The sequence below is a fragment of the Phyllobates terribilis genome, unplaced genomic scaffold (assembly GCF_046119375.1).
Source record: "Phyllobates terribilis strain yellow unplaced genomic scaffold, ASM4611937v1 Scaffold_8__6_contigs__length_399053987, whole genome shotgun sequence".
Lineage (NCBI taxonomy): Eukaryota > Metazoa > Chordata > Amphibia > Anura > Dendrobatidae > Phyllobates > Phyllobates terribilis.
In genome coordinates this window covers 188705482-188721218 of record NW_027362768.1, presented here as the reverse complement: position 1 = coordinate 188721218, position 15737 = coordinate 188705482, and the positions used below count along the sequence as shown (strand labels likewise).

Below are 15737 nucleotides of genomic sequence, written 5' to 3'. Positions count from 1 at the left end.
GGGCCATATCTCAGGAATGGAGAGGAGCAGGAAGAAAAGAAAAACATGGCCGGATTCAGGAGAACAGCGGCATTTACAGCAGGTGAAAATAATATTTATGACAAGTAGTCTATGAATCAGGCCAGGACTTTACTGTATGGTTGCCAGAGCTGTATCCTGTCACAAGCCATACACCGGTGTGTCCATTGCATGGCCAGGACATGTTTGTAACCACTGCAAGCAAACAATGAAGGTTGCTATTAAGTGACAGCAGGTAGAGATATTAAAAATATTAGTAATTAATTGTTTAACTTTTCATTAATCAACACATTTTTGCAGATTACTCCTTTTAATAAATTTTTGCAAAAGTTTTTTTTTGCAAGATGAGTGACTTAAACTTTTTACAAAGTTTAATGTCTTTCTCTTTAAGCCCAAACCCCCCTCCTCTCCGCCGCACCTATCGCTTCCCATCCCTCCAGGCGCTGATACAAGCTGCACCTAACAAGCGGAATTTACAGGTAACACTCTACACTCCCATAAAAAACAATTGCAAAACCTCATGGCCTTACAGCTCAGGAAAGTGGCCATTGACCTAAGACCTGACATTAAGGCTAGTAATGGTTACAGCCACAACTTCACTCTCCAACCAGGAGCAGTTGTGGCTGTCACCCCAGCTTTAGTTGTGGTTGTCACCCCAGCTTTAGTTGTGGTTGTCACCCCAGCTTTTGTTGTGGTTGTCACCTCAGCTTTAATTGTGGTTGTCACCCCAGCTTTAATTGTGGTTGTCACCCCAGCTTTAGTTGTGGTTGTCACCCCAGCTTTAGTTGTGGTTGTCACCCCAGCTTTAGTTGTGGTTGTCATCCAGCTTTAGTTGTGGTTGTCACCCCAGCTTTAGTTGTGGTTGTCATCCCAGCTTTAGTTGTGGTTGTCACCCCAGCTTTAGTTGTGGTTGGCACCCAGCATTAGTTGTGGTTGTCATCCAGCTTTAGTTGTGGTTGTCATCCAGCTTTAGTTGTGGTTGTCACCCCAGCTTTAGTTGTGGTTGTCATCCCAGCTTTAGTTGTGGTTGGCACCCAGCATTAGTTGTGGTTGTCACCGACTTTAGCTGTGGTTGTCACCCAGTGTTAGTTGTGGTTGTCACCCCAGCTTTAGTTGTGGTTGTCACCCAGCTTTAGTTGTGGTTGTCACCCCAGCTTTAGTTGTGGTTGTCACCCCAGCTTTAGTTGTGCTTGTCACCTAGCATTAGTTGTAGTTGTCACCTCAGCTTTAATTATGGTTGTCACCCCAGCTTTACTTGTGGTTATCACCCCAGCATTAGTTGTAGTTGTCTCCTCAGCTTTAGTTGTAGTTGTCATCTCAGCTTTAGTTGTGATTGTCACCCCAGCTTTAGTTGTGATTGTCACCCCAGCTTTAGTTGTGCTTGTCACCCCAGCTTTACTTGTGGTTGTCACCCAGCATTAGTTGTAATTGTCACCTCAGCTTTAATTATGGTTGTCACCCCTGCTTTAATTGTGGTTGTCACCCCAGCTTTAGTTGTGGTTGTCACCCCAGATTTTGTTGTGGTTGTCACCCCAGCTTTTGTTGTGGTTGTCACCTCAGCTTTAATTGTGGTTGTCACCCCAGCTTTAATTGTGGTTGTCACCCCAGCTTTTGTTGTGGTTGTCACCCCAGCTTTTGTTGTGGTTGTCACCCCAGCTTTTGTTGTGGTTGTCACCTCAGCTTTAATTATGGTTGTCACCCCAGCTTTAGTTGTGGTTGTCACCCCAGCTTTAGTTGTGGTTGTCACCCCAGCTTTTGTTGTGGTTGTCACCCCAGCATTTGTTGTAGTGGTAGTTGTGGGTATTCACGGACGCAGTTTTCCCAGACTCTTGATCAGTGCTACCTAATGCAATAATACAACAGTTGGAAGATGAGTGTAGAAAAGCTGGGTGACAAACCTCCAGAAACAGAAATGACTTTTGTTAGGTTTTTTGTTGTTTTCTACAACTTCAAGATTTCCAGATTTTTGGCAGGAAATGATGGTTCTGATAGCTCGCTCCTTGCAAACCAGCAATTTAAAAGGAGTTTCATTTCATAGATTGTACGGTGAGACATTATGTCAGTCTGGACTATACTTTGTGTTTCAGCTCCTTACGCTGTTAAGAACTTTGCTTGCAGTAAGTGAACGGAACTGTTCATCCGGGGATCTGACAACAGACCAGGTCCAGGGATATCCCAGAATCAGCTCTCATGTACTTCATAGGCAGCAAAACTATCAGGACTGATTCTGAGCCCAATGGCAAGGAGTTGAGATACCTGTGTGGTACCGTCAGCTGTCGTTCCTTCACCCTGGTCAGTACTCTGCTTCATGCCCTTACCCCCGTACCTACCCTGCCCTATGGCTTGTAGACACCCCCTGTGGCGCCCAATAATCAAACCCAAATAAATATGATTCCAACTGGGTGATTGATAAAAAAGCAATTTAACCCAAATCCATTACTCAGTAATCAATACTGGATTACTCATGGGTGTCCGTATCCTGGTTGTTCCCCACCGGGCACTTTGTACCTGTTGATGGGCCCCCGCCGGTACCTAGAAACTCATAATGGTCCAGTCATTGGCGGCTGACCCAGGAAGGGTGAGGCTCAGCAATGACTCGCTGGTGACCTTTACCCCGAGACCTGCCGGAGTGACTAAATAGTAGTGAGCAGGTGACCCTGTGACTGCCCCTTGCCCACCAGCTGTTGATCTTACCTCTTCTGGGGTGATCTGGAAGACTTCAGCAATCTTGGCGTACAATTCCTTGACATTAGTGAACCCCTCGATCCTGCCGGTTGGGCTGCCATGTGCTAGTTGGGTGTGGAACACGAGTTTTGGGCGCAGGCTCACCGGGGGAGGTGGCAGACCGGGCGCAACATTGGCGTTGGCATATTCTTTCGCTGCGCTGCTCGCCGCTGTCCGGTTCTCCACTTCCTCACTTTCCACTAACTTGGAGGAGACCTCCTTGGTCTTGTTTTTCTTCCTCCCTCTCAGTCCTAGAGGCATGGTGGAAGCGCAGGGATGGAGAGGTGTGCTGGAATGAATTAAATCCCCCCGACTCCTGGTCCTGTCGCCCCCGCAGCCGCCTCCTCGCTGTCGCTCTGGCCACCTGGTCGCTGACTCAGTCTCGGTGCATGTTCACAGGTGAGACACTTCCTGCTTCTCTGGGAATAAGAGAAGTGGCTGAGAAGTCTCCTCCTCCATCGTCCTGCCCTCCCCAGTGCTGCTCATCTGCTCCCTGCGTCCCCCTCCTCCTTGTGCACCCGCTCCCTCCCCGCTGCTGCTTCTTACTCTGTCACCTCCTCCCCATCATCTTCATCTTCACTTCTACTCTGGACCCCCTCAACCCACCGCTCCGAATAAAAGAGGGAAACTCAAAGACGCTTTCTCTTATTCTGCTATCGTATGAAATAATAGATTGGTGATTGGTAGATCCTGTGTTATCTACTGTATATAGAGGTGTTATCAGTCATTGTACAAGAGGAGGAGGTGAGCTGTGACATCACCTATTGTGAATGGTGGATCCTGTGTTATCTCCTGTATATAGAGATGTTATCAGTCATTGTGCAGGAGGAGGAGGAGGTGAGCTGTGACATCACCTATTGTGAATGGTGAATCCTGTGTTATCTACTGTATATAGAGGTGTTATCAGTCATTGTACAGGAGGGGAGGAGGTGAGCTGTGACATCACCTATTGTTAATGGTGGATCCTGTGTTATCTACTGTATATGGAGGTGTTATCAGTCATTGTACAGGAGGAGGAGGAGGTGAGCTGTGCCATCACCTATTGTGAATGGTGGATCCTGTGTTATCTACTGTATATAGAGGTGTTATCAGTCATTGTACAGGAGGGGGAGGAGGTGAGCTGTGACATCACCTATTGTGAACAGTGGATCCTGTGTTATCTACTGTATATAAAGGTGTTATCAGTCATTGTACAGGAGGAGGAGGTGAGATGTGGCATCACCTATTGTGAATGGTGGATCCTGCGTTATCAGCTGTATATAGAGGTGTTATCAGTCATTGTACAGGAGGGGGAGGAGAGGGGCTGTGACATCACCTATTGTGAATTGTGGATCCTGTGTTATGTACTGTATATAGAGGTGTTATCAGTCATTGTAGAGGAGAGGAAGAGGTGAGCAGTGACATAACTTATTGTGAGTGGTGGATCCTGTGTTATCTACTGTATATAGAGGTGTTATCAGTCATTGTACAGGAGAGGAGGAGGTGAGCTGTGACATCACCTATTGTGAATGGTGGACCCTGTGTTTTCAGCTGTATATAGAGGAGTTATCAGTCATTGTGCAGGAGGAGGAGGTGAGCTGTGACATCATCTATTCTGAATGGTGGATCCTGTGTTATCTACGGTATATAGAGGTGTTATCAGTCATTGTACAGGAGGAGAAGGAGGTGAGATGTGACATCACCTATTGTGAATGGTGGATCCTGTGTTATCTACTGTATATAGAGGTGTTATCAGTCATTGTACAGGAGGAGGAGGTGAGCTGTGATATTACCTAATGTGAATCGTGGATCCTGTGTTATCTCCTGTATATAGAGATGTTATCAGTCATTGTACAGGAGGAGGAGGAGGTGAGCTGTGATATCACCTATTGTGAACAGTGGATCCTGTGTTATCTACTGTATATAAAGGTGTTATCAGTCATTGTACAGGAGGAGGAGGTGAGATGTGGCATCACCTATTGTGAATGGTAGACCCCGTGTTTTCTACTGTATATAGAGGTGTTATCAGTCATTGTGCAGGAGGGGGAGGAGGGGAGCTGTGACATCACCTATTGTGAATTGTGGATCCTGTGTTATGTACTGTATATAGAGGTGTTATCAGTCATTATACAGGAGGAGGAGGCCGTGAGCTGTGATATCACCTATTGTGAATTGTGGATCCTGTGTTATCTACTGTATATAGAGGTGTTATCAGTCATTATACAGGAGGAGGAGGCAGTGAGCTGTGATATCACCTATTGTGAATTGTGGATCCTGTTGTTACGGATCCGGGTGGTGGAACCTCTGTGCTGCGGTGCAAGGAGGGACCAGAGGGGCGTAGGTATCTACTCGGACCGACCAAGGTCGTACGGCGGCTCAATCAACTCCGTGACCAGGGAGGGACCGAGCAGAGGGACCAGGTGCTACTCTGGCGACCGACCTTGTATGAGAGCAGGTGACTCCCACGGGTCAGAAGGCAGGGACTGACCGGTACAGCAGATGAGCACGGCAGGTAACAAGCAGGAGCCTCCAGGTAAGCGGGCTGATAGGCACGGCACGTAACAGGCAGGTGCTTCTAGGTAAGCGGGCTGGCAGGCACGGCAGGTAACAGGCAGGAGCCTCCAAGTAGGCTAGCTGGCTGGCAGGCACGGCAGCTAACAAGCAGGAGCCTCCAGGTAGGCTGGCTGGTAGGCACGGCTGGTAACAGGCAGGAGCCTCCAGGTAAGCGGGCTGGCAGGCACGGCAGGTAACAAGCAGGAGCCTCCAGGTAGGCGGGCTGGCAGGCACGGCTGATAACAGGCAGGAGCCTCCAGGTAAGCAGGCAGGCAGGCACGGCAGGTAACAGGCAGGAGCCTCCAGGTAGGCTGGCTGGTAGGCTCGGCAGGTAACAGGCAGGAGCCTCCAGGTAGGCTGGCTGGCAGGCACGGCAGGTAACAGGCAGGAGTCGCCAGGTAGGCTGGCTGGCAGGCACAGCAGGTAACAGGCAGGAGCCTCCAGGTAAGCAGGCTGGCATGCACGGCAGGTAACAGGCAGGAGCCTCCAGGTAGGCTGGCTGGCAGGCACGGCAGGTAACAGGCAGGTGCTTCCAGGTAAGCAGGCGGGCAGAGCCCATAGACAGACTGGCGGACTGGCTGTAGGCAGACTGTCGGGCTGTAGAGTAGACAAGCAGACGGACTGGACTAGTAGTCTGGCTGGCGGACTGAACTTGTAGTCTGGCTGGCGGGCTGGACCTGTAGTCTGGCTGGCGGGCTGGACCGGTAGTCTGGCTGGCGGGCTGGACTGGTAGTCAGGCTAGCTGCGGGACCTGAGGGCTGAAGCAGAGTATCACACACAAAGCTACAACCTTGCACGGGCACCTCCATATTGGAGGAGGTGCCTTTTATAGGGGAAGTCCTCCGGCCATTGGCCGAGGACTTTTTAGGACGGCGCGTGCGGCCCCTTTAAGAGGGAGGGAGCGTGCCCTAAGCACAGAGCCAGGGAAGCTGCGTGCACCAGCAGCAGCTGCAGGGAGGCCAGAAGACGCCAGAGCAGGACCGCGGCGGTAAGGGGGACGGCGTCTCTGCCGGGCAGGAGGCAGAGACGCCGATGCTACAGTACCCCCCCCCCCTTTACGCCCCCTCTTTTTCAGGCCAGCAAGAAATTTTTTAAGGAGAAGCGGGGAGTGGATCTCTCCTCTGGGCCAAACCCCTTCCAATCCACCAGAAAAAAGGTTTTTCCTCTTACCCTCTTGGTGGCCAGAATGTTCTCTACCTCATAGACGTCCTCAGCGGAGACCGGACCTGGGGGGGTACCTGGATCGTCAGAAAAAGAATTAAGCACAACTGGTTTGAGGAGAGATACGTGGAAGGAGTTGGGATTCCGTAAGGTGGCCGGGAGTTTTAACTTGTAGGCTACTGGGTTGATTTGCTTGAGGACTTCAAATGCGCCGATGAACAGTGGGCCCAACTTATAGGAGGGTATTTTGAGCCGAACATGTTTGGAGGAGTGGCAAACCTTGTCGCCCGGACGGAATTGAGGTGGATCCAGACGTCTCTTGTCGGCATGTCTCTTCATATGCTCGGAGGATTGAAGAAGTGCGGATCTAGTGTCCTCCCAAATAGTGGAAAATTCGTTGACCAGAGACTCCGCGGCCGGGTTGTCCACAGAAGCGGAAACGGGAAACGGAATCCGGGGATGTTGACCGTAGACCACAAAGAACGGGGACTTGGAAGAAGATTCGCTCTCATGGTTGTTGTAGGAGAATTCGGCCCAAGGTAGGAGCTCCACCCAATCGGTATGGTGAGCGTTGACGAAGTGCCGGAGGTAGCTTCTAAGGATCTGGTTGATACGCTCCACTTGGCCATTGAACTGTGGATGATAAGCGGAGGAGAAATCCAGGGTGACATCCAGCAGCTTACACGTAGCTCTCCAAAAGCGCAAAGTGAACTGGACCCCTCGATCAGACACAATGTGGAGGGGTAGTGACGCACCCAGGGGATGGGGAACGACTCGGCGCCCGGGCCTTGCTGTTGGTTTTGGGGGATGTCGCTGGGGTCACTCTTAAAAGCAAAGAAAGGGGGGAAAAGGTATATGGGAAAGGGGAATGTTCGTGGTGGTGCCTGGTGAAGGTCACCAGCACTGCAACAGTCCTCTGAGGCAGGTGTCAGGGCAGCTATAGATGGTTCGGCTCCCCACAGGTGAAGTGGGGCCTCTGGACAGCATAGAGAGGGAGTGGAATAGAGCGTTGGCGGGTGCAGAGCCGCGGAGGAAAGAACAGACAGAGGCGGTAGTTGAAGTCATCCAAGTCTTTACTCACGGTGGTGTTTTCTCAGCTCAGAGCTTCTCTCTGCGAGCTGCGGCCACCAGGGTGGGGTTCAGCACACTCCAGGTAGTTCAGGAGCGCTTGACAGGACCCCCGCTCTAGTGTGTTCCTTTCTTGTTGAACTTCTCCGGCCAAGTGTCCCCCACTGAGTCCCGTAAGGGTACTGCGATGTCCCTTGTGGATAACGTGTAGTTCCCGGACCGACTGGGTGCCCTTTTGGTGACTTGTGGTGAGAACGTGGCATAAGGCCTGGTCCCTCTGGATAAACTCAGATTAGGGCATACAAGTGGAGACTCCGCTCTGTCCGTATCCCCCTGGGATCCACATAAGCCTCCGGACTTTTCCGACAGAGACGTGAAGTGCAAAGTCAGATAATCAGGGACCGGTACCCCCACTTGCAGCAGGGTCTCTCTGGCTAAGCCAGAATAAGGTATGCAGGTGGCAACTCCGCTCCGTCCGCACCCCCTGAGATCCTTTCGCCTGTGGAGCCTATCTCCTCTGCTCCCCTCCTGGGCCTTCTTGGTTGGACTCTGACCGGGGACAGAGCCGGTTTTAACTCTGCCCCAATCCCCCGTCTCGAGGCCTGAGACCGGGAACTGTGGACCCTTCAGCCAGCTGCAGCTTTGTGCTGACTTGCCGTCCCAAAGACCCACGACCAAAGACCCGGTTATTAAAATGGCCTCCAGTTATATAGAATTCTCATAAGTGCTTAGGTAAAGTGCTTCCTCCACCCTCACTCACTACGTGGTTCCCGCTAACTTTGGTTCCCCCCAACTCCTCCATTGAGGCCCGGAGCAGCACTATGGTGCTTTAGGCCCCCTTCAGAACTGGAGTGGTGTAGTGTTGAATTTGTGGTTGGGGTCCTGTGTAGCACTCCATCCTTACCTGGGAGAGAAGATACCACACCTCATTCTGAGGTGCAGTACCCCTGTGGCGACTGAACCCTCAGGGGCGCCACAGTAGGCCGTGGAGACAAAAGATATGATGGATGAAGTCCTTAGCCAGCACAGATGCATTTGGGAGACCAGGCAGAGGAATGAAGTGGGCCATTTTAGAGAAGCAGTCAGCGACCACCCAAATGATCGTACAACCGGCAGAAACAGGGAGATCCGTAATAAAGTCCATAGCAATGTGTTGCCAAGGGGCAGCAGGTACAGGGAGAGGCAGGAGACGGCCGGCAGGAAGATGTCTGGGAACCTTGTTGCGGGCACAGGACGAACAGACCGTGACGAAGTCTACCACATCCTGGCGCAGGGTAGGCCACCAGTAATGCCGGGTAATGAGCAGGAAGGTCTTCTTCTGGCCAGCATGGCCGGCTAGTTTAGATGAATGACCCCAGTGAAGAACCTTCTTACGATCCGGAACCGCTACAGACGTCTTACCGGGTGGGAGACGAGACAGATCCAAGGGGGCCACATTCATCACTTTAGAGGAATCGATGATATGCATAGGCTCCTCCTCTTGATCGGAAGACAGGAAGGATCGGGACAAGGGGTCAGCTTTAACGTTCTTGTCCGCCGGGCGGTAATGTAGGGTAAAGTTAAAGTGGGCGAAGAACAAAGACCACCGGGCCTGACGCGGATTGAGTCTTTGGGCATTCTGTAGATATGCCAGGTTTTTGTGGTCAGTACAGATGACCACCGGGTGCAGAGTCCCCTCGAGCAGGTAACGCCACTCCTCCAGTGCCAATTTGATGGTTAGCAGCTCTCGGTCTCCTATGGAGTAGTTGCGCTCAGACGAGGAGAAGAGCTTGGAGAAGAAGGCGCAGGTTACCATTCTCCCGGATGAAGATTTCTGGGTGAGCACCGCTCCGGCTCCGGAGGAGGAAGCATCAACCTCCAGGAAGAACTGTTTGTTTTTATCCGGATGGTGCAGCACAGGGGCAGAAGAGAAGGCTTGTTTTAAAGAGAGGAAGGCCTCCTCCGCTTCGGACGGCCATTCCTTAGGATTTGCTCCCTTTCGGGTGAGCGCAGAGATGGGAGCAGTCCGGGAAGAGAAATGTGGGATGAAGAAACGGTAATAGTTGGCGAAGTCCAGGAATCGCTGAATCGCCTTCAACCCCTCCGGACACGGCCACTTTAAGACGGCAGAGACCTTCTCGGGGTCCATCCGTAGACCTGTCTTAGAGATAATATAGCCCAGGAACGGAAGGGAGGACTGCTCGAAGAGGCATTTCTCAAATTTTGCATATAGGTGATTCTGCCTGAGCCTAAGCAGGACCTGACGAACATCCCTCCGATGTGAGGAAAGATCCGGGGAGAAGACCAAGATGTCGTCCAGGTACACCACCACGCAAGAATATAAGAGGTCACGGAAGATGTCATTAACTAATTCTTGGAAGACGGCGGGAGCATTACAGAGACTGAAGGGCATCACACGTATTCATAGTGACTGTCCTGGGTATTAAATGCCGTGTTCCACTCGTCTCCTTGGCAGATCCGGACCAGGTTATACGCCCCACGAAGATCGATCTTGGTGAAGATCTTCGCGCCTTTAAGGCGGTCGAACAGCTCAGAGATGAGTGGCAGGGGGTATTTGTTTTTGACAGTGATTTGGTTGAGTCCTCTATAATCGATACATGGACGTAGTGAACCATCTTTCTTTTTAACAAAGAAGAATCCGTCTCCAGCCTGGGAGGAAGATTTCCGGATGAATCCCCTAGCCAGATTTTCTTCGATGTACTCCGACATGGCCCGGGTTTTGGCTAATGACAACGGGTAGATACGCCCAAGGGGTGGATTGGCACCGGGTATCAGGTCGATAGGGCAATCATATGGCCTATGGGGTGGCAGAGTCTCTGCCTCATTCTTGTCGAAGACATCAGCATAGGACCAGTAGGGTGCCGGTAGACCGGGTAAATTAGTCGGAGAATATGGGGGTCGAGCCGGGCAAACCGGAACCAGGCAGGTCTCATGGCAATCCTGCCCCCAACGGAGCACCTCACCGGATTGCCAATTCAGAACGGGTTCATGTTTCTGTAATCAGGGTAGACCTAGCAAAATGGGGTGAGAGAGTCTGGAAAGCACATGGAAGGAAATCCTCTCGGAGTGCAGCATTCCCACCTGCAGGGTTACGGGCTCTGTGACGAGCAAGATGGTCACCGGAAGGAGTCTTCCATCCACGGAAGCGACTGCCAATGGTTCGGCCAGAGGTTTGGTAGGAATCTGATACTTCTCTACAAGGGACTCGGATATGAGATTCCCAGCGGCTCCAGAATCCAGATGTGCGGTTTCAAAGAAGCGGTTCTCTCCACAGGAAATAGAGACGGATAAAGTCAAGAACTGAGAGGATTTACTTTTGCCTAGGACGACCTCTCCGAGCGGTTCTAGACACTGGAGTTTCCCGGCTTCACCGGGCAGGAACGAATCAGGTGCTCCTTACTGCCACAGTAGAAACAGCTCCCCTCGGCTCGGCGTGACTCTTGGCGAGATTTGACCATCTTGGTCTGGTCGATCTGCATAGGTTCGGGCGAGCGTGCCCAGGGAGATGCAGGTTGGGAAGCGGGTCTCTGGAAAGCAGGAGCAAGACGAGGAAATCTTCTCTCCTGGGTAGTCTCCTTAGCACGTTCTAGGAAACGGATGTCAATCCGGGTTGCAAGTGACACCAGGTCATCCAGGGTGGTAGGAACGTCCCGGCCAGCTAACTCGTCCTTAATCCGACCGGAAAGGCCCTCCCAGAAGGTGGACACCAGGGCCTCGTTGTCCCAGGCAAGCTCAGAAGCGAGGGTACGGAACAGTATGGCATACTGGGCCGCAGTGAGACTCCCTTGGCGGAGTCGGACCAATGAGGAGGCAGTAGAGGTCCTTTGTCCGGGTTCATCGAAGACCTTCCGGAAGGCAGTGAGGAAAGCCGAAAGATCGGACACCGGGGAATCCCCTCTTTTCCATAGAGGGTTAAGCCATGCCAATGCTTCCCCGGTGAGGTGAGACATGATGAATGCCACCTTGGCCCGGTCGGAGGGAAATTGATGTGGCAGAAGTTCAAAGTGCAGCGTGCACTGGTTCAGAAAGCCCCGACATAAGGCGGGGTCACCTCCAAAATGAGGAGGTGCAGAAAGCCGGGGTCCTAGGCTGGATGCCGTGGTATGGGTAGGTAGCGGCGCTGCTGGAGCAGGTGTCGCTCGATTTGGGGCGGACACAGGTGGTACAGACAGCGTGTCCAGGCGAGTGTTGACAGACCGCAGGTAGGTCAGGATGGTTTCCTGTTGGGATCTCTGACGAGAAACCTCCTGGTACAGGTCAGCAAGCGAAGGGGCCTGGGGGCCACTGGGTTCCATGGCCCGTGCAAACTGTTACGGATCGGGGTGGTGGAACCTCTGTGCTGCGGTGCAAGGAGGGACCAGAGAGGCGTAACTAGGTATCAACTCAGACCGACCAAGGTCGTACGGCGGCTCAATCGACTCCGTGAACAGGGAGGGACCGAGCAGAGGGACCAGGTGTTACTCTGGGGACCGACCTTGTATGAGAGCAGGTGACTCCCACGGGTTAGAAAGCAGGGATTGACCGGTACAGCAGATGAGCACGGCAGGCAGGCTGACGAGTGATCCGGGCAGACGGACTGGCAGGCACAGCAGGTAACAGTCAGGAGCCTCCAGGTAGGCTGGCTGGTAGGCACGGCAGGTAACAGACAGGTGCTTCTAGGTAGGCGGGCTGGCAGGCACGGCAGGTAACAGGCAGGAACCTCCAGGTAGGCTGGCTGGCAGGCACAGCAGGTAACAGGCAGGAGCCTCCAGGTACGCTGGCTGGCAGGCACAGCAGGTAACAGGCAGGAGCCTCCAGGTAGGCTGGCTGGCAGGCACAGCAGGTAACAGGCAGGAGCCTCCAGGTAGGCTGGCTGGCAGGCACAGCAGGTAACAGGCAGGAGCCTCCAGGTAGGCTGGCTGGCAGGCACGGCAGGTAACAGGCAGGAGCCTCCAGGTAGGCTGGCTGGCAGGCACGGCAGGTAACAGGCAGGAGCCTCCAGGTAGGCTGGCTGGCAGGCACGGCAGGTAACAGGCAGGAGCCTCCAGGTAGGCTGGCTGGCAGGCACGGCAGGTAACGGGCAGGAGCCTCCAGGTAGGCTGGCTGGCAGGCACGGCAGGTAACGGGCAGGTGCTTCCAGGTAAGCAGGCGGGCTGAGCCCATAGACAGACTGGCGTACTGGCAGTAGGCAGACTTTCGGGCTGGAGAGTAGACAAGCAGACGGACTGGACTAGTAGTCCGGATGGCGGGCTGGACTTGTAGTCCGGCTGGCGGGCTGGACTTGTAGTCCGGCTGGCGGGCTGGACTTGTAGTCCGGCTGGCGGGCTGGACTTGTAGTCCGGCTGGCGGGCTGGACTTGTAGTCTGGCTGGCGGGCCGGACTTGTAGTCAGGCTAGAAGCGGGACCTGAGGGCTGAAGCAGAGTATCACACACAAAGCTACAACCTTGCACGGGCACCTCCATATTGGAGGAGGTGCCTTTTATAGGGAAAGTCCTCCGGCCATTGGCCGGGGACTTCTTAGGACGGCGCGCGCGGCTTCTTTAAGAGGGCGGGAGCGCGCCCGCGTGCGCCCTAAGCACAGGGGCCGGGAAGCTGCGTGCACCAGCAGCAGCTGCAGGGAGGCCAGAAGACGCCGGAGCAGGACCGCGGCGGTAAGGGGGACGGCGTCTCTGCCGGGCAGGAGGCAGAGACGCCGATGCTACACCTGTGTTATGTACTGTATATAGAGGTGTAATCAGTTATTGTACAGGAGGAGGTGAGTTGTGACATCACCTATTGTGAATGGTGAATCCTGTATTATCTACTGTATATGGAGGTGTTATCAGTCATGGTACAGGAGGAGAAGAAGGTGAGCTGTGACATCACCTATTGTGAAAGGTGGATCCTGTGTTATCTACTGTATATAGAGGTGTTATCAGTCATTGTACAGGAGGAGAAGAAGGTGAGCTGTGATATCACCTAATGTGAATGGTGGATCCTGTGTTATCTCCTGTATATAGAGATGTTATCAGTCATTGTACAGGAGGAGGAGGTGAGCTGTGATATCACCTATTGTGAATGGTGAATCCTCTGTTATCTACTGTATATAGAGGTGTTATCAGTCATTGTACAGGAGGAGGCGAGCTGTGACATCACCTATTGTGAATGGTGAATCCTGTGTTATCTACTGTATATAGAGGTGTTATCAGTCATTGTACAGGAGGAGGAGGTGAGCTGTGACATCACCTATTGTGAATGGTGGATCCTGTGTTATCTACTGTATATAGAGGTGTTATCAGTCATTGTACAGGAGGAGGAGGTGAGCTGTGACATCACCTATTGTGAATGGTGAATCCTGTGTTATCTACTGTATATAGAGGTGTTATCAGTCATTGTACAGGAGGAGAAGGAGGTGAGCTGTGACATCACCTATTGTGAATGGTGGATCCTGTGTTATCTACTGTATATAGAGGTGTTATCAGTCATTGTACAGGAGGGGAGGAGGGGAGCTGTGATATCACCTATTGTGAATGATGGATCCTGTGTTATCTACTGTATATAGAGGTGTTATCAGTCATTGTACAGGAGGAGAAGGAGGTGAGCTGTGACATCACCTATTGTGAATGGTGGATCCTGTGCTATCAGCTGTATATACAGGTGTTATCAGTCATTGTACAGGAGGAGAAGTTGAGCTGTGACATCACCTAATGTGAATGGTGGATCCTGTGTTATCACCTGTATATAGAGATGTTATCAGTCATTGTACAGGAGGAGGAGGTGAGCTGTGACATCACCTATTGTGAATGGTTGATCCTGTGTTATCTACTGTATATAGAGGTGTTATCAGTCATTGTACAGGAGGAGGAGGAGGTGAGCTGTGACATCGCCTATTGTGAATGGTGGATCCTGTGTTATCTACTGTATATAGAGGTGTTATCAGTCATTGTACAGGAGGAGGAGGAGGTGAGCTGTGACATCATCTATTGTGAAAGGTGGATCCTGTGGTATCTACTGTATATAGAGGTGATATCAGTCTTTTTACAGGAGGGCGGAGGAGGTGAGCTGTGACGTAATATCACCTATTGTGAATTTGGACACCTCCCTTTCTTGATCACAGTATGCCCATAGAAGGTGAATTACTTGCAGTCCGGCTGATCTCTCTGTAGACTCTAGGGAGCACACAATGGTTAGAGACTTATGCAAATCCATCTCATGGCTGATCGTGTGACTTCATGTACAAACATTTGCCTTTCAAACCATTGACTCCTCCATTAGTGCTGAAAACCCCCACTACTCGCAGTAGCGCAGCGTCGGTTGCAGCTTCCGGGACAAGTCAAGTAACAAATAATGCTCCGAGTGCCTCATTAAAACAAATACTGTCCCGAAGTATTAATGCTTCCTTATTGCCCCCTGAAAAAGTAATGATGGTCTCTAAGTGCCACCCCGAAAAAAAAATATAGCATATAGCCACGTTCTCCGAGGACTGGACACGGCGCTGGTACGGTGATGACAGGACTCTGCTGCCTACAAGACCGTGAATGGAGGGGCCGATGGCCACAGATCCAGCTTTATCAGCATCATGTTACAGACACGGAGACCTGGAGCGCCCGACTAGAAGTCCACGGCACGTGCACTGACCTTCATCTTCGGCTCTAATGACGCCACTTCTTACGGGTACAGTATTTTAAGAAATAAATAAAGTTTAATATCCGTTTTTTGTACTTTCCTTTTTATCTCTTTTGAAAATTTGCGCCCTTTAGAATTTTGCACCCAGTACAAGCACCGTTGCACCCCATCACACGCTGTGCCGCAGTGGGATCAGTCCCTGACAATCCTTGTCGCGGTATTACTATGCTCCTTACTTTATAGGTAAGGGCTATGCGGCCACCGCCCAGGTCATAATGTCTGAGTCGTCATAATCATGCGACTTTGCCACGATAGCGGGTGACCGGATGTCATCAAATCACTTTAGTCTCAGTTTAGATCACTGAGCTAAAATCCACATTAAAGTGATAACCAACGGTGCAACCCAGACACCCTCTGACCAGGCACACCCCAAAGCGGTGACCGGATGGGCACCTGAGAGTGTAAGTGCACCGCGATTCAGAGAAAAATTTTATTCACTTTTTATGTTCACTTGGCAACTTTTTGTGTTCCTAAATTTTTCAGGGTGCGGAGCCTTTAAGGTTGTCCCTTTTAGAGGTCTAGAGTGAGTGTTCATGGCCATTATTTTTCCCAAACCTCTTCAAGTTTGATTGTCCGTTCTCTGGGAGCC

General features: G+C 51.8%; 1 protein-coding gene across 1 annotated transcript in view; it reads right to left on the bottom strand.

Moving 5' to 3' along the window:
* GIPC2 (GIPC PDZ domain containing family member 2) overlaps window positions 1-3209 on the bottom strand; it is a 90837-nt gene extending 87628 nt beyond the window's left edge. The window contains exon 1 of the mRNA XM_073643950.1: window positions 2713-3209. Within this exon, the coding sequence (XP_073500051.1) occupies window positions 2713-3003 (291 nt within the window). The 5' untranslated portion in view covers window positions 3004-3209. The remainder of the gene's footprint in view (window positions 1-2712) is intronic.
* Window positions 3210-15737: the final 12528 nt, after the last annotated feature.